Source organism: Camelus bactrianus, chromosome 2 (genome assembly GCF_048773025.1).
Source record: "Camelus bactrianus isolate YW-2024 breed Bactrian camel chromosome 2, ASM4877302v1, whole genome shotgun sequence".
Lineage (NCBI taxonomy): Eukaryota > Metazoa > Chordata > Mammalia > Artiodactyla > Camelidae > Camelus > Camelus bactrianus.
In genome coordinates, this window is record NC_133540.1 from 88,299,846 (window position 1) to 88,317,927 (window position 18,082).

Sequence of the window (18,082 nt, forward strand, 5' to 3'; positions counted from 1 at the left end):
CTACTTTTCACAAGGTTTTAAGTGGAGAGAAGATAATCTTTGTTCTTATAAAAAGTCTCCACCCCATCTTCCTCCTAGCTTTGAAACACAAGCCTGCACACATGCCTTCAAAAATATTGACTGAAATCTTACTGCATTGCAGGACACTGTGCTAGATGAAACAATACTCCTCTCCCTGCTCCAATTTTGAATGTCTCGGATGTGCTGACGAGAATAAAAGGTCAAGTCATGTGCCTACTGCCTACTGTAACCCAGAGTGATTAAAGGGAGGGCAGTTTCCACCCTCTACTTTAAAGTGGTGACATTTAAACTGAAACATGAAGGATGAGGAGTTACGAAGGTGAAGAATGGGATTAAGAGCATCTCAGATAGAGGAAGAAGTGAAAGGTCCTGGGCCAGCAAATAGCTTTGTATGTTTATGGGCTAGAAGAGAACGGAAAGGTATGAAATGATGTTGGAGATTAAGAGGAAGAGGAATGACTGAAGCAGGTTCTAAGCAAGAACGTGATATTATTTGATTTATGTTTTTGAAGATCACCGCAGCTGTACTGTAGAGAACTGCAGAAGCCAAAGTTTGGAAATGATGAGACCAATCAGAAAGTTTTTGAGGTTGTTTGGATGACAGATGACAGTGGCTTAGGCTAAAGCAAGAGAAATAATGAATAGTAGGCAGATTCAAAATAAATTCTACAGATAGAATTGATCATCTTCCACATCAGACTTTTTTCAAACATCTTTAAGCAATGGAACACCTTTTTCAAACAATTTCTGGTATATAATTTATAAAACAGATAGAAGCAGTATTATGTTTGAATAAATCAATCACTAAAAATGAATAGTTTTGATGATTATAAAAATGTGAAATCAGAGAGTATAAATGATAATTACAGTTTTATACCAGTCTCAGTATCCAATTTATTTCTCTATTTTGCTTTGGTTACACGGTATTAATAAAATTCCTAATTTACATAAACAAAACAACATAGCTTGCTTTTTCTGAGTTCAAAGCCAGTTATTTACTACTTGTATCTTTGCAAAGGGGTAGACATAAAAAGATGCTGCCCAGATTCCTCATCAATCCTTGAGCAATTGCTCCAGCTGCAGAGAGCTGCCTCAGTCAAGGTCAAGAACTCCTGGGAGTGGCACATATCCAATTATAGATCAGAAGCAAAAGATAAAGGTCTGGCGATTTTGGTTTCTCCTGGGTTAACTCTCACAGGCCATTTCAGCTCCAAAGCTACAGGTGGGGTCAGCTGAGGTTGTTAGGGACCAACACAGCTCTATTCTCTAGGCCCAATCCTGCTTTATCCCCTTCCTTTTCCCTAATAAACTCCTGGACACCAAACTAACTCAGTCTTCTTTCTGGAGAACCCAAACTATAACAGACAGTATGACTATTACCACTACAAAGATGAGGGAAACTATGCTTGAAAAGTCTTTCCCTTTGAAAAACAAAACGGTTTTTTCATCTCCAATATCCTAGAACTTCTCCTATACCCCAGTATTCATAATAGATGACCCAGGTCATTTCTCTAATCATATTTTGGCAAGATCTTTTAATACCATGGATATAATTATCTTGATTTGGAAAGCTAACTAGTGAAGGCAGCTTAGTGACTCTCTTGCCAATCTCCTCCTCAGTTGGTATTACTTAGCCTTTCTACTTTCAAAATAATTCTCTTCAACAGAGACAATGAAAGGAAAGTAGAAGTTATATAGCTCTGGTTTTCTCTTGATCATCAATTAGTGCCTGTACAATCCACATGGGGTGTACCCCTTCACAGCACAGATGTATTTAAAATATCCTCCTCACTGCCTTAGCACTTTCACTCATCGTTTGCGTTTTCTTGGCAAAAATCACAGGCTCCTAAACTCTTTTTAAAAAAACATATGCTTGGTTATTGACTTCTCTTCATTGAAAAAGAAATACTTTTGAAATGAATCCTGAACAATTACTTGGTTCATTAGATGCCTCCAACTTTCCACCTCATTGGTATAATTTATGATTGCATTGCCCTATTTTTGACTTTTAAAACTTCCCAATTTTCTTGAGGCATCCACTTTTTAACATTTTTGGTTTCAAAAAGTTCAGGAAAATAAAACCAGTTTTCCTAAACAGAGCACATGTCATTACAACACTCCTCTCCTTGGTGCTTAGAAATACTAAAAGGGTCAGAGTCATACTCTCAATTTTTATTATTTCAACTTCACCAACAGTTAAAGAAAGGAAGAGATATAGTTGAGAGCTAAGAAACCAAGTAAATTCCTTCTTTCTAGTGAGAATTAAATAAGAGCATAATTATGCTTCTTGCACCTTAAGAACTTTGCAGGGACTCTGTTTTGAGAAAATGAGATTTCCAGCACTAGTATAGACAGCCGTAATCTCCTACAACTTACCTTGTTTCTGTGTTTATTTTATAATTATAATACATTTATAATATATTGAGAAATAGCTATTTATATTCTATCCATACTACTTTAAAACAAAAATACTTCTTGCTTTCTCCCCTCCCACATATAAGCAAACATACTCCACTCTGCTTCTACTTTCTGTCTCACAGATTTCCATTCAGGTGATATTCTGACATATAGGGGTCTTTCTCCCTTCATTCCAGTAGATGTTTCTTTTTAATAAGACATACTGGTTTATATATAGTTACTTTCTACTCACTAATCCAAGCCATCAAGCCTTGGTAATGTAAAATCTTAAATATGCCTCCTCTCTATTTCAATTCACTTTATTATCCCTTCTCTACAGCTTCTACACAGATGCTATAAGCATTATTCCTGATGTGATCTTCTTTTATTTTAGTCTAAGAATGCTTCAGGATATTTGCTTTTTAAAAAATCTTATTTCACAGAAGGTCAAATGGGTGTCAAGGATCATATATAACGAAGATTGGTATGACCAAAAAATAAACAAAAAGATCCCACCCTTACATGATTTGAGAAAGATTATTAGGTTGAACATGTCCAAAACAGCCCTTCGAATAGAAAAAAAGAAATAACTCAATTTCTTACTAATTTACAATCTAGAAGTAATTTTATGGTCTGTGATGTGATTAAATTAATGCTAGAGAGAGGACAGTGAATGACAACTACAAGCAAGCAAAGCAACCTGTAGGACTTAACTAATATTTCCTCCCCTAATTCATTTATGAGCCACAAGGAACAACATAGTACATAAATCAAGAAGAGAGTATAGCCACACAAAAGTGACCCTTTCTGATCACATTAAACTGACTCTTAAACCTGAACCAAATGGAAGTTTTTATTGTATATTCAGTATAAGATACTATAAAATGTGTCCTTTTGTCCCTTTAAGTAATCATGAGAGTGCCAGAAAATAACCTGCTAGAAAAGGTAAGCTTAGAGACAGATAAATAAGGAAGAAAAGTAGATATTCATCATCCTACCTATAAATTTGTACAATTTTTTAACCACTGGGAGCACTTTCACATTCTTAATCGTTTTAGCCCCTTAAGAAGCCTCTTAAGTTAGGCGGAACAATTATTATCCATATTGGAAAGGTAAGGAAACTGGCACAAAGCAGTAATTTTATGTTCTGGATTAAATTAATGGGGATGTTGACATTAGAAACCAGAAATCACAACCTCAGATTTTAAATTATAAATGCAACCACCACTTATGACAGAGAAAATTATTAACTGAGAAACTAGTAAGATAGGATTATCACAACAGGTCATTTGGAATGATGCTATAACCTCTGAATACCCTCCTCTCAACCACAAAACTACCAGTCGTAATACAGATGGAAAAACAAGGACTTGGCCTTACCTGGTATGTCTGACACAGACAACAGAGGCAGTACTGCAGGGACTGAGCACCATGACAACCTACTTCCCAAACCAAATGGAAGAGACTGCCTCTTCACAGTGTAATGGTCACTTTGTTCTAAAACTGCTATTTTCATCTCTCCTTTTCTCACTGATGTGAAACAAAGTATGATCAAATCAGAACTGCTAACCTCAGGAACAGCAAGTAAGTTGAATATCTAGGTCTGGTTTCATCTCCATTTTTCAACAATTTGGATTTCTTCAAATTGTGTATCTGGCTCCAAGACCCCACTTTTACTAACTGATAAGTCTATAGGACAAAACATGGTAAAGAGAAATTTAATTTTGTGACTCTAAAAAACACCTGTAATAACAGTCTCTCCTTATACACACACAAAATGCATGCATGTATGTATGTATGTGTTTTATAAAATACCTTGGACTGAAGAAAGTACTTATTAAGATAAAGGATAAAGAAAAAGCCGATTTCTGGCATTTCATTAAACAAAAATTTCTATTTTCTGGTATCCTTATGCATCTAACTACCCAAAAATTGATGCTTATAATGATGACCAAAAGGTGCTGCCAAATCTTGAAGTACCTTCTGAATTCCAGAGATTAAACTAGAATGAATAAGATATAAGGAGTATTTTACTGTATTCGAAGTCTCTGAATATTCATCTGTGTCCCAGCCATTACTAAGCAATACACTATCCTTCCAATCACAATGGATGGAGATTTTTATTATAATATTTTGCTAAAAATAATCATTGTATAGTTTCCATTTATTGTAACCTATTCTGTATCACTGTTTTCCATGAAGGGAAAAAACTGTCATCAATGAAGATTAGAAATTATCCAATACTCTGGTTTTAAGAATAAGACCTTGAGAATGAAGATAGAGTTGAAGTACTCTTTTACAGCTTTCTTTTGACTTTGTAATTTTTTAAACCATATAAATTTATCTTACAAGGTAATATACAAAAATTTATAAATGAGAAAATAAGCCCAGAAAGGGTGAGTGACTCATTCAAGATTATACAGCTACATAAGTAGGAGAACCACCTGGCTTCAAAACAGTCTTTTCTTTGCACTGTATCACCTCTCTAATCTGAGGAAGAAATTACAAGAAATGGAGGGATGTACACTTTGTGTTAAATTCCAGATAGTCTGGGGTTGGCTAGTCAGCTCATATGACATCAGTAAGTTATCTGGCACTGTTCATAAGAGGTAGGATATAACATATCACACTCAAAGTCGTTGTCTGTTGCTGGATTCATGATACTATTTAGGCAAAAAGTTGAAGAAGAAAAGAAATGCAAATGATGCATCTATGTATTTTCCTGTCTATTTATCTCAACTAATTCACAGCATTTTTAATAACTCAAATGTCAATTTTCAAATACTCAGTTGTATAAAGTGTCCTAGATAACAGTTATGTTAGTTGAAAATCTTAACTACCTCTAGTAAATTATCAAAGCATTTTTCATTTTCCTCTCAAAGCTGTGAAGGTTTTTAAAAAATAAATGAATAAAAATTTAAGTAAAATAAAATAAGTAAGTCACAGGGATATAATGTACACGTTGGGAATACAGTCAATAGTACTGTAAAAACTTTATGTGGTAACAGATGGTTACTGGTTGTACAGCGGTGATCAAATCATAATGTATTAAAATATGAAATCATGTCCTAAACCTGAAATTAATATAATACTGCATGGTAATTATAACTCAATTAAAAAGAAATAAACGGTGGGAAAAAACTGTGAAGGGAGTGATAAAAATTTTATGTATTATCTTTAGAAAGAAACAATGGCAAATGGAAGAACAGGTTGATGTCACCTGTCTCAATGTTAATACTTTTAAAAATTATGGTGTTTCAAGGAAATTTGCGTATAAATACAGGTTAAGAAGAAAGTTCAAGGCAATTTTTCCAAATGAGGCAATCTTCTAAGAGATACAAGTGATACTGGAAGCTGAAACAAGAAGTCTAAAGGTTCAGTTTAGTACAGTGTTTAAAGTATTGACTATAAAGCCAGATACTCTGTGTCTTGGTTACCTTGTCTATAAAAATAAGGAAATAGCTCCAGTCTTACCTCTGAGGATTGCTTTAAAAATTAAATAACATAATTCATATAAACAAAAGAAAAAGCCTGACATGTAAATACTATGAACCTAATGGCTATTGTTATTTTAAAATTTGTAAAACAGAAAGTCACCAACCCACTAGAAGAATTTAGTATACCCTGACCTCAAATAGAAGGCTATGCACTAATAATTAAACAAATGAGAACATCTCTATTAAAGATTTACAGAAAAGATACAAAAGTAGGTAGAAATAGATGAGAAGTGGCTCAAATACTGTTCAAATTCACTTAATTCACTTACTTAAAATAACATGTCATGCTGGTAATAGGCTTATATAAATAAAAACATTGAACTGCTTTGTTATATTAGGAACTAAACAGAGAAATATTGCAAAATAGTTCCAAGTGTGTATATGCTTATTCCATTAGTAGATGATTCTCTGGTTTCATGTATCAAATCCAAATTATTAACTATAAGATATAACCTCTATCAGACTCCACACATTTCAATCTTCTATTGGAGGCTCCTTCAAATTTTCCACTGTAAAATTGGTAGTCTTTATAAGGCAAAAATACGCTTCTCCCTTTTCCTCAGGATGATAACGAAAAGAAGCTGTCTCTAACCATCTATTCACTCAACCAGCATTCAAGAGAGAAACTTCTGAGTGTGTTACAGCTCTGCACTCTCAAGTAGGACATGCACTTCCTAAATTCGATGCACACAACATAATAAACCCAGTAAGAGAGAAATACTAAAATTTCAAAGGGTTATAGAAACAGAGAAATATGACAATAATAAAAATATTTCCAGTACACTTAATGGTTTACAAAGTACCTATGCATTCATTACCTCATTTCATTCTAACTACTCCGAACAGATACTGTTTTCCATTTTAAACTCAAATATATGAAAGTATAGAGGCATCTCAAGATTGTTCATATATTTTAATAAGCAGAATCATAACATTCTTATCTTTGACTGTACTTTAATCAACTATATTACAGCTATGAAAAAACACAGGTCACGTTGTTTTCCATTTCAGGTCATGACTGCTTTCCCCTGTCCTGTCTTAATCAGTCCCTTAAACTCCTCACCTTCATAAGTTCTGTGCCTCTCTGTCTTCCCTTATCTATCTACACATATCTCCATCTCATACATAACACCTTCTTATTTCTAATACACGGACCAAGAAATGAAACATTACCAACAATTTTAACTTTTATATAACTTGCTTTCTAGCTTTTTGTTTATTTTAGGGTCAAACCAAAGACAATTCCGAATGTACGGTATTTAAGAAATAAGTACACTATTATACTTTGTTTCCTAAACTCACTTTTCTGTTTTGAAGAATATTGCACAACCGTCCACATGCTTTCTCTCCTGCTCAGACATGATTTTGGCACGTGACTTTGGAGAAAAAAATCCGTCATATCCACGCTCCTTCAATGCTGGCAGAAAGAGAGTGAAGTATTGCTCTGTTTCCACTTCCTGAGATGAAAGACATGTTATCATCGACATGACAGAGGAAAACTAAGATATAAAAAGGTGCAGCATTATAAGTAAGGTGTGACTAAGTTAAAATAGTTCACATAACAAATATTATCTAACTACATGATTTTATAACAGTAAAAACTTATAAAAGCCTGAAATGTCCAACAGGGAAAATGCTAAATCAATTATTATATATTCATATAATTGGCTTTGGAGAATTTTAATAATATGGAAAGTGCATTAAGTACAATAAAAAAGAAGCAAACACATCAACAGTATGATGTGGTCTCTTATTTTGAAAATTTATCTGTAAATAAATAGGGAAATGAATTTAAAAAACATGCATACAAGAAATACTTCAGAAGTTTTAACACAGCAACTACCTTTGGGATATGGGGTTAGGGTTTTTCAAAATGTTCAACTTCTCTAGAATGAACACTTTATAATACAGTATTACTTTTATAATAAGAAAATATTTTTTAAACTATGATGTTTTTATCAAACTATACTTTCAAGAGAGTGGGGCTGTTAGGACTACAGACGCTGAATCAAAAGGAGGACAATTAAGTAACTACAACAAGACTACTTCTCTTCGCCTCCTCCTCCCCAATTCTCTGTCAGTGCTCAGTGTTTTGAAGAAAATTTAATTTTGGAAGATTCTACTTCTTATTATTTCCCAGGAAGTCAGATTGTTTTCACTGAAGAATAAAGTAAGTAAGTGGATGGGATGGCTGCACTTAGCAAAATAGTTTCAGTGTAGCTGTATCTTGAGTGCCTATTAAAACTGCCCTCTTTCTAAAGAGGTGAGAAAATAATTCCTTTGAGTTTTGCTTCAAACCCAGAATCTTCCAGAAGTTAAGATCTATTCTTTTTAGGTTCACCTTTAAGTTAAAGACAATTTAATTTCTGTAGTGTTACCTGAAGACTAATGATATCTGCGTCACAGTTAACAATTTCTTCCATAATTCCCTTTTTCCTGTATTCCCAGTTTAATGCCCAGGATGGGCAATAGCCATATAGCTGCCGGGTGGCGTATTTATCACATAACACATTGTAACACATAACCGTGAATGATGCTGAAGAAGTGGGAGAACAAACAACAGACAAAAGGGAGAAAATTAGGCAATCTTTTCTAAAGCAATATCATGTATACACCTACAAAAGCACACATGGCACACAAACATACCCCAAATATCATCACTGTGAAATGCCTTGGGCAAGATTCTCTTAAACAGTAACTACAAAAATTTCACTGGAGTCCATCACACCAAAGTTCTTTTACCACAATTAGACTAATAGTTTATATTTGAGTTTTTAGGACATTTTAATAAATAAAAATTTAAATTTTAAATCAGAATGCTATTTTTTGCATGTAATTTGACATAAAAATGGAACAAAAGTAAACTTTTTTTTCGCTTCTTTCTCATTAAAAGGCTCTAATTGTATTAATGTGTATTAAACAAAATACCCATACATAATACTTTTTTGGGCCTCTTACTGCTCTGAGTCAGAATAGGGACTGACAAAATTTAGTTACAAGAGAATCCTTTTTACCAAATCAAATGCTCATTAGGTTCTTATTTTAAAATGCTTTGAACTATAAAAGGACTATGAGTAAACGATTATGAGAACGCAGCTTGTATGCCTGCTACTCAGAAGTGTGCTCTAAGTACCAGCAGTATCAGTTATCACCCTGGAACACAGAAATGCAGAATTTCCAGCCTCACAAAGACTTACTGAATCAGAACCTGCAATTTAACAAATCCCCAGGTGATTCATATGTATACAAATATCAGTTTGAAAAGCCCTGATTTTAATCACTAATTCTCTATCCTGTCTGCCCACTAGAATCACTTTGTAGAGCTTAAAAAACCCTACTCTGGACTAATTAAGTCAGTATATTAGCGTCTGTGTGTTAATATTTTTAAAAAGCATCCCAGATGATTATAATGGACAGACACACATTGGGGAAACCATACATCCCAAGAAAAATCCATACTGGTTTTCAATAAGGAATACCCAAGAATTCATTATCTGAGAATTCAACAACAAATGAAGACGTGTTTCTATTGTTCCTTTTCTTAATGGCAATGTAGGTATGCGATACTAGGAAAGCTCTTCTTCAAGATTATGCTCACTCATGCTCAAAAACAGATTACTGTGAAGAACTAGAAAATGGTGCTTCTGATACCATTTTAATGCCAGAAAGAGAACAATTAATTAATTACACATGAAGGAAGGCTAAACAAAAATCTGCCTAACTTAAGGCTTTGTAGAAAATCTTAGGCATTCCTTTTAAGACAGTCAATATGCACCCTGAAAATAGAAGTGTTATTCACAATAACGTCCTGCCACTTGGGCTGACACTATGGCTCTAGGGTGTGGTGGTTTTAAAATTATTACCTCTGGAAGATAGAGAAATGTACTATATATGTTAACATTTCTCAGTGCTTTTAAAACTTAAATAGAACCATGAAGATGTTACACTTCCCACATTTCCTGATGCCAAAGCAAATGACTTTTTTTGAGTCTTTTTTTTTACCTTAAAAAAAAAAAGCCTCACAAACAGAAGGGTTTTATACTGTTTAAAAAGTACACAAAAATTCTTGTAATTTGCCCTTTAAACATTAAGTAATTTGTGAATCATTATATTATACATCTGTAACTTATATAATATTGTAAGCAATTATACTTCAATAAAAATATTAAGTATCAGTATTCAGTGATTAGTTTACCGTCATAAATAATAAATTTTCATTTTTAATTTTAAAATAAAGTTACATGTCATGAAAAATATGACATGATTAAAAAGAAGGCATCTGGAGAAATATTAATTCCTATTTCAAGTAGAATTCTCAATCAAAAAATATCTAATAAGCAGTAACAAGCCCTATAAATGTCAAATCATCATTGGTCCACACAAAGAGATAAAAGTTTGTATTTTCTACCTTACTACAATCCTAGAAATGTTAAATTATATCATTAAATTCCTCAAAACTACACCCTAGATCATTTCTATACTTTTGGCCTGGAATCATATTTTGTTTTCAATACAGTAAATGTGACTTGGTCTAAATTATCCTTCTACAAGTGTTATCAGTTTATATGTGCAAGAAAGATTAAGTGCCTAAGTAGTTTAAAATTTTTCAGAAGAAAATTCATCATTATCATTTTTCTTAAATCCCCCAACCTTATGTGAAGATGCCATTTAGAAAGCTCTATTACAAGAAATAATTTTAAAACCAAGAGCTGCATTATTGTGAAAGATAAGAGATTCTTGTACATAAGCCTTAGTATGGATTTTAAGTTTATCCGTCAGTATTTTTAAACTCTTCTACTCAGGGGAGGTAACACGAAGCCTTGCTAATTATATCACAAAGCCCAAATGGCATTTCAAGTACTTCTGAAAAAAGTCAAGAAAGAATAAGAAAAACTATTTACCTGATGGCAGAATTTGGTCTCGTTCTTTTAATGTAATCCATGGCCTCGGAGGAAGCTGCTCTGGATGAACTGGAAAAGACAATTTTTTTAACATGACTTCTTGTATTCCTAAAGTCAGTATCATTTACTTTATAACGTCAAATCAACTTGTTTTCTCTTCAGCTATAATGACCCACAAACTGATTTAAAAATCTAATACTGAAATATAATGACGATTTAGAAGGTGAAAGAAGTTGACGAAGAGCTATGCAGAAAACACATAATTAATAACCAAAAAGAACATGAGGAAATTCATTAATAGTAATTCTACTTACATAGTAGTTATGAAAAGTACTTATTTAAAACCTTAAGTAGAACCTTATGTCTTAATTATACATGTAAACTGTGTTGACCCAGCCTTGTTCCCTACTGGAAAATCAAAGCTATGTGAAGTTTCAACACACTGATGAACTAAAATAGTCAAACATTTTTGAAATAGAAAAAAAAAGTGAATGTATAATGAAAATTATTAAACTTTCTAATGGGGCTTTCATTTCCTAATTTCAATCTTTCTTTCTTTTATAATATCAATACAAAGCAAAAGGTAAGAACTACATTGTACAGAAAAAAGGTGGCACTGGTTAAACATTAATTGCTCAGATATGATTATCAATACCATGGGACAAAATGCTACCTAACGATCAGATGAAAGAAAATTTACTAAGTTAAGATTTAACTACCCTTTTTTCTTCTCCCTTCTCAAAACATTGGCAATTATAGGACAATCTGATTCAAGTCTACAGATTTACCCAGGGAATTAGTGGCTAAGAAATGTATTTCCAAAGCAAAAACACTATGTTCATCCAGTCACAGAAATTTTGACCAAAGTCAAATAAAATAAACATTAAATTTTCTAATGAAGCTTTCATTTCCTAATTTTAATCTTTCTCTCTTTTATAATGTCAATGCAGAGCAAGAGATAAGAACTACATTGTACAGGAAAAAGTCTACCTAAAAGATGCCTGTTTTAGGAGCCATACTTTGCCCAAAGTGAAATAAACATTATTTTGCATAGTCCATATCTTGCCGGGAAAGGAATGAAGGTTATCATAACATGACAAACAAACCATCCAGCTGGTTCAACACACTGAATTCTGGAAAATAATCATGCCTGCTAGGGGTACCAAGCCAGAATCATGGCAACTATCTCAAAAATGGAAAGCCAATTATATAAACATAATGAAGAGTAAACAAAGAACTTTCTAGCTGCTGGGATCCTTATTAGCAAATGGTTAAAAATTAAGAAAGCAAGAAAATTATCAAAATAAAACAAGTAAGGTGATGTCATTTCCAAATCTTAACTGATACATTTTAACTAACACAGCACCATATATCAGTGTAAGTAAAATGTACAGTATTCTCCAAAATAATCAAAGAACAAAAACATAGGAAAATACACTCTCACCAGTAACCAGGAAAAATTATAAGATGAGTTAGCAGGTCTTTATCCAGGTTGACCAAAAAAGTAAAATTTAAGTTTAATAATATCGAAGGTTGGTAAAGGTAATAAGAAATAGATACCTGAATGTATAACTGATGGGAATACAAATTGGTAGAGCTATCTGAGAGGACAAATTGGCATCACCTTTTAAAATTTAAAACATTCTTGTGCCTGTGAGCCAGCAGTTCTATTTCTTGGGGTCAGCCCTATCTGCTTAAAGCAGCATTCAAATAGATATTCATTACACCATCGTTTGTAATAGCAAAAACAATGGTAAATGGCAAATATCCACTTTACAGAAGTCTATGCTACAGTTTAAAAGAAAAAAAAGATACATGTACGCTAAAGCGGAAAGGTATACAAGAAATACTGCTGAGTGAAAAAAAGAAAAATAAATGATAAATAATAAAAATGATACATTTTATTAGAAAAAATGATATATTAATAAAAATGATACATTTTATTAGAAAAAAATTTTAAACACACACACAAATACCATAAAACTTGCTGGTATAATTTTTGTGTGTAAATGTCTACAGAAATGTCTACAAGGATACACACCCATCTTTATAAGGACAATAATATGTGTGACATATACTTAAAATTGACTTTTTTCAAAGATGAAATTGCATGGCCAATGATATGACAAAGGACAGGAATATGGAGTTATATGGGCAACTAGCAAATAAAATAAAGACTGCTTAATAGAAAAATCTGTATGGTCCTAGACAAAGCACCAGAATTTGGGTCATAATTGAAGATAAGTCTATTCTCATTACAATGAACACAAGAGACAGCAGTTAGCATCTTCATAAGTCTCTAGCATCATACCTGGAAACAGGAGAACAGTTGTTTATCACATTTTATATCCCATACATGCCACACTAACTTCTAGATAGCCCTACAACCAGCCTTGAAGCCACCAGGAATTGGGGTGGGGGCCAGAGGGGTGGTAGGGAGTAGCAAGAAAAGCCTGATTTCTTTTGCCAAAGGAGTGAAAAGGGAGAAGGCCAGCAGGGACTAGGTGGGAAACCACACCCAGTGGCAGGGGCAACATCAACAGAGCCCAAGAAAGCCAACCCACCCCACACCTCACAGCAGCCAGCAGCACTGGGCCTGGTCTCCCCACAGTGGGGGTTCTACCTGAGATCCTGGAAGGGCAAGCAGAACTCACATGCTAATCCTAAAATGGGTAGTTGCCTGCTACTGAGATTTTAAAATGGTCGAGTCTCCTAATATTCAAAATATCCAGGGCACAAGTGAAAATCACAGATTATACCAAAGACCAGGAAAATCACAACTTAAGTGAGAAAAAACTACCAACAGACAACACAGAGATGATTCATACACTGAAATTATCTGACAGAAATTTCAATGCAGTCATCACAGAGCTGCTTCAAAACTAATTACAAATTCTCTAAAAAACAAACGAAGATATAGAAAACCCCAGCAAAGAAATAAAAGTTACACACTTTTTAAAAGACCAAATAGAAATTATTAAACTGATAAATTCAGTAACCAAAATGATAAAACTCGCTGGAAGGGCACAATAATAGAGATAACAAAAGATAAAACAAATGCATTTGGGAACAAATCAGGAGAATTAATTTACTCAATATGAACAATAAAAAGAAAACTAAAAAAAAAAAAAAAAAAAAAGGACAGAGCTTGAGGGACCTGTGGGACTATTAACAAATGATCTAAGATTCTTATCATCAGACTCCAGGAGGAGAGGAGAAAGAATGTAGACTTAAAGAGTATTCTAAAGATAATTCTAAGAGACTAAAAATCCCCAAATTTAGTAAACAACATAAACATACAAGTGTAAGAAGATGAGCAAACTTCAAACAGAATACATCCAAAGAAATCCATACAAAGTCACATCGTAATGAAACTGCTGAAAACTAAAGACAACGAATCTCAAAAATACCAGAGAAATGACACATTGTCTTAAGGGGAACAATGGGTTTCTTTCCTAAAACCATGATGGCCAGAAGATGTGATACGACATTTTTCAAGTGCTAAAAGAAAACTTCAACCTTAAATTCTATGTCCAGCAAAACTTTCCTTCAAAAATCAAGGGGAAAAAAAAGACGTTATCAAAGGAAAACTAAGAGACTTTGTTGCTAGCAGACCTGCCCATAAACAAGTGGCTAAAGGAAGGTCTCTAGACAAAAAGAAAATAACAGCAGAAGAAACAGAAGGAACAAGGAATGAGTAAAATTAGGGGTAAACATAATAGATGAACCTTGCTCACATGAGCTTTTTAAATCACATCTGCTGGCTGAAGCAGAAACTGTAACATCTGTGTGGTGGTATTCAGTGCAGTCAGAGGAAATCGTAGGGACAATTACATTTTAAAAGCAGGGAGGGTGAAGGGGCTTAAACAGAAGTGGGACATCAATAGCTCACTTAAAGTGATAACACACCATTATCAATAGACTGTGCTAAGTATGTATATTTTCGTATCTCAGTTAACCACTAAAAAACTATACAAGACAATATACTCAAAAACAGATATATAAAATAAGATGGAATCCTAAAAAAAAAGTTTAACTAATCCACAAGAAACCAAAAAAAGATAAATGAAGGAGAAACAAAGGAAATAAACAGAATACAAGTAATAAAATGGCTGACTTAAGTTCTACATATCAATAATTACTTTAAAATGTAAATGGGCTAATATACAAGTTAAAAGAGTGGAAACTTCACAGAGTAGATAAAAAACATGACACATAACTCAACTGTACGCTGATACAAGAAATTCACTTCAGATACAACAACATAAAGTTGAAACTAAGAGGATTTAAAAAAAATACACCATGCTAACATTAAACAAAAAATAAGTAGAGTGGTTATATTAATATAAGACAAAGTAAACTTAAGAGCAAAGATGATACTAGGAACAAAGAAGATCATTACATAAGGATGAAAAGATCAATCCACCAAGAAGATGCAGCAATCCTAAATATGTATACACCAAACAACACAACTTTAAAATGCATGAAGCAAAACCTGACAAAGCTGAAAGAAGAAATACACAAATCCACAATCACGGCTGGCAATTTCAGCACTGTAATATCAGCATTTAATAAGACTACTAGATAGAAAGTTACAAAAAAAAAAAGAATTAAATACCACCAACAACCAATATGATCTAATTTAAAGTTACAGAATACTCTACCCAACAACTGCAGAATATGTACTTTTTTCAAGCACTCATATGATATTTAGCAAGATAAACAATAAAACAAACCTCAGTAAATTTTAAAAAATGGAAATAATACAGAATGTTTCCCAACACGTCCCAAACTGGAATCAAATAAAAAGTTACTAACAGACAACAGGAAATGAAGTAAGACGTTTCTAAATAATCCATGAAAAAAGAGGAAGATTCAAAGGAAATTTTAAAATATATATTGAACAGATTAAAATACAACATATCAAAATGTATGGAATGCTGCTAAAGGAGTTCTGAGAGGGAAAATACATAGTATATAGTGCTACATACTCACATTAAACAAGAGGAAAGCTTTCACATCAACAATATATATTTTTACTTCAAACAAAAAGAACAAAATTAACCCAGAGCAGACAGAAGGAAATACTTAAAAAAAAAAAAAGGAATAAAGAAAGGTTTAACATAAAAAAACCAGAGAAAGATATACAGTGCAAATTCAAACAAAACAGAACTCATACAACTATCTTTTTTCATGAAGTTATATTAATATCAAAGTAATAAGAACAGCATAATGAAAAAAGTTTCAAATAATTAGAAAGAAAAAACACATGAAAATACACCCTCAATATATACAATTAAAAGCTGTAAGAGCTACAAGAATAAACAAATCTACAAAGTGGGACACTTTAACATAGCCCTATCAGTAGTGAATAAAAAAGTAATCACTAAGTATATATAACACATTAAAACAATTAATAAACTTTAATACACATAGAATGCTGCATCAAACAACCACAGAATGAACATTCTTTTTTTTTAAACATTTTTTTATTGAGTTATAGTCATTTTACAATGTTGTGTCAAATTCCCACATAGAGCACAATTATTCAGCTATACATGAACATACATACTTTCATTGTCACCTTTTTTTTTCGTTGTGAGCTACCACAAGATCCTGTATATATTTCTCTGTGCTATACAGTATAATCCTGTTTATCCACTCTACATATGCCTGTCAGTATCTATGAAGTTTGAAATTCCATTCTGTCCCTTCCCACCCAACATTCTTTTTAACTACATATTTAACCATTCACAAAACGTAAGCATGTGTTAGGTAATAACACATTTTAAAAATTTAAGTCAATTAAAGCATACTCTCTGACCACACTGGAATTAAGCTAGGAATCAACAACAAAGAAAACTAGAAAAATTCCCCTAAAAACAAAGAAACTTCTAAATGACTTATCAAAGAAGAAATGAGAGCTACTAGAAAATATGCTGAACTGAATGATAAAGAAAATTATACAAATTAAAACTTGTGGGATGCAGCTACAAGCCATATTTAAAGGGAGATTTATTGATGATTACATCAGACAAAAAAAAAAAAGGAAATCTAAAAGTGAACGACTGAGGTGTTTATCTTGAATTGGGGGGAAAAGCAGCAAATGAAACCCAAAGAAACCAGAAGGAACAAATAAAGATAAGAAATTACTGATATTGGGGGGAAAAACATATAATAGAGATGACCAACAAAGCTAAAAATTGGTTCTTTTCTTTAAAGAAAATACTGATAAATCCCTGAGCAAATCTAGTCATGAAACAGAGGCAACACAAATAACTAATATCTGGAATGGAAAAGAGTACATCATTATATATTAAATGGACATTAAAACATCATAAAAAGATATTTTGAACTGTATATCAATAAATTTGAAGATTTAGATAAAATATGCAAATTACCAAATCAGCAAAACTTTCAGAAACTGATAGAGAAATGGAAAATCAGAAAAGTATTACAGTTATTAAAGAAATTAAATCAGTAACTGAAACTTCCTACAAAGAAACCCCAGGGTCAGATATACTCTACCAAACAATTAAGAAAGAACACCAATCTTAGAGAAACTCTTCCAAATAATAGAAAATTAGAAAATAATTTCCAGTAACTTTCATGAGGCTCATGAGGCCAGTATAACCTTTATGTTAAAACTTGACAAAAATGTTATGATAACTCACAGAGAAAAAAATGTGACAATGAGTGTGTATATGTCCATGAATAACTGAAAAATTGTGCTGAACACTGGAATTTGACACATTGTAAAATGATTATAAATCAATAAAAAATGTTAAAAAAAAAAAAAACTTGACAAAGCTATTGAAGAAAGGAAAACTACTAGCAATCTCACTCAAACACACATGCAAAAAATCCTAAGTAAAATATTAGCAAGCTAAACACAGGGATATATATAAAAAGGATAATATATTACAACCAATTTGGGCTTATTCCAGGAATGCAAAGACAGTATAACATGAAAAGCAATCAATGCAATTACTAAATTAACAGAATAAAGGACAAAAACTATATATTCATCTCATTAGAGAAAAAGCATTTGATAAAATTCAACACTAATCCATATTAAAAAATAAGAACTCTCCTAGCAAACCAGGAATAGATAAAACTTCCTTAATCTGATTAAAGTTATCTATATAAAAACTACAGTGAATATCATACTTAATCATAAACATTAAAAGCTTTTGAAATCAGACAAAGATGCTCATTATCACCACTTTTGGTTATCATTTTACTGGTGGGGTCACCAGGTGCAAT

The 18,082-nt window shown here is 32.7% G+C and overlaps 1 protein-coding gene across 4 annotated transcripts in view; it reads right to left on the minus strand.

The window, feature by feature from the left end:
- Positions 1–18,082, minus strand: part of CNOT6L (CCR4-NOT transcription complex subunit 6 like) — a 92,309-nt gene that overhangs the window by 18,316 nt on the left and 55,911 nt on the right. For all 4 annotated transcript variants that reach the window (XM_074345836.1, XM_045506216.2, XM_074345828.1 and 1 more), the window contains exons 6-8: positions 10,817–10,885; positions 8,294–8,451; positions 7,218–7,372 (exon numbers count right to left, since the gene is read on the minus strand). In XM_074345836.1, the coding sequence (XP_074201937.1) occupies positions 7,218–7,372; positions 8,294–8,451; positions 10,817–10,885 (382 nt within the window). The remainder of the gene's footprint in view (positions 1–7,217; positions 7,373–8,293; positions 8,452–10,816; positions 10,886–18,082) is intronic.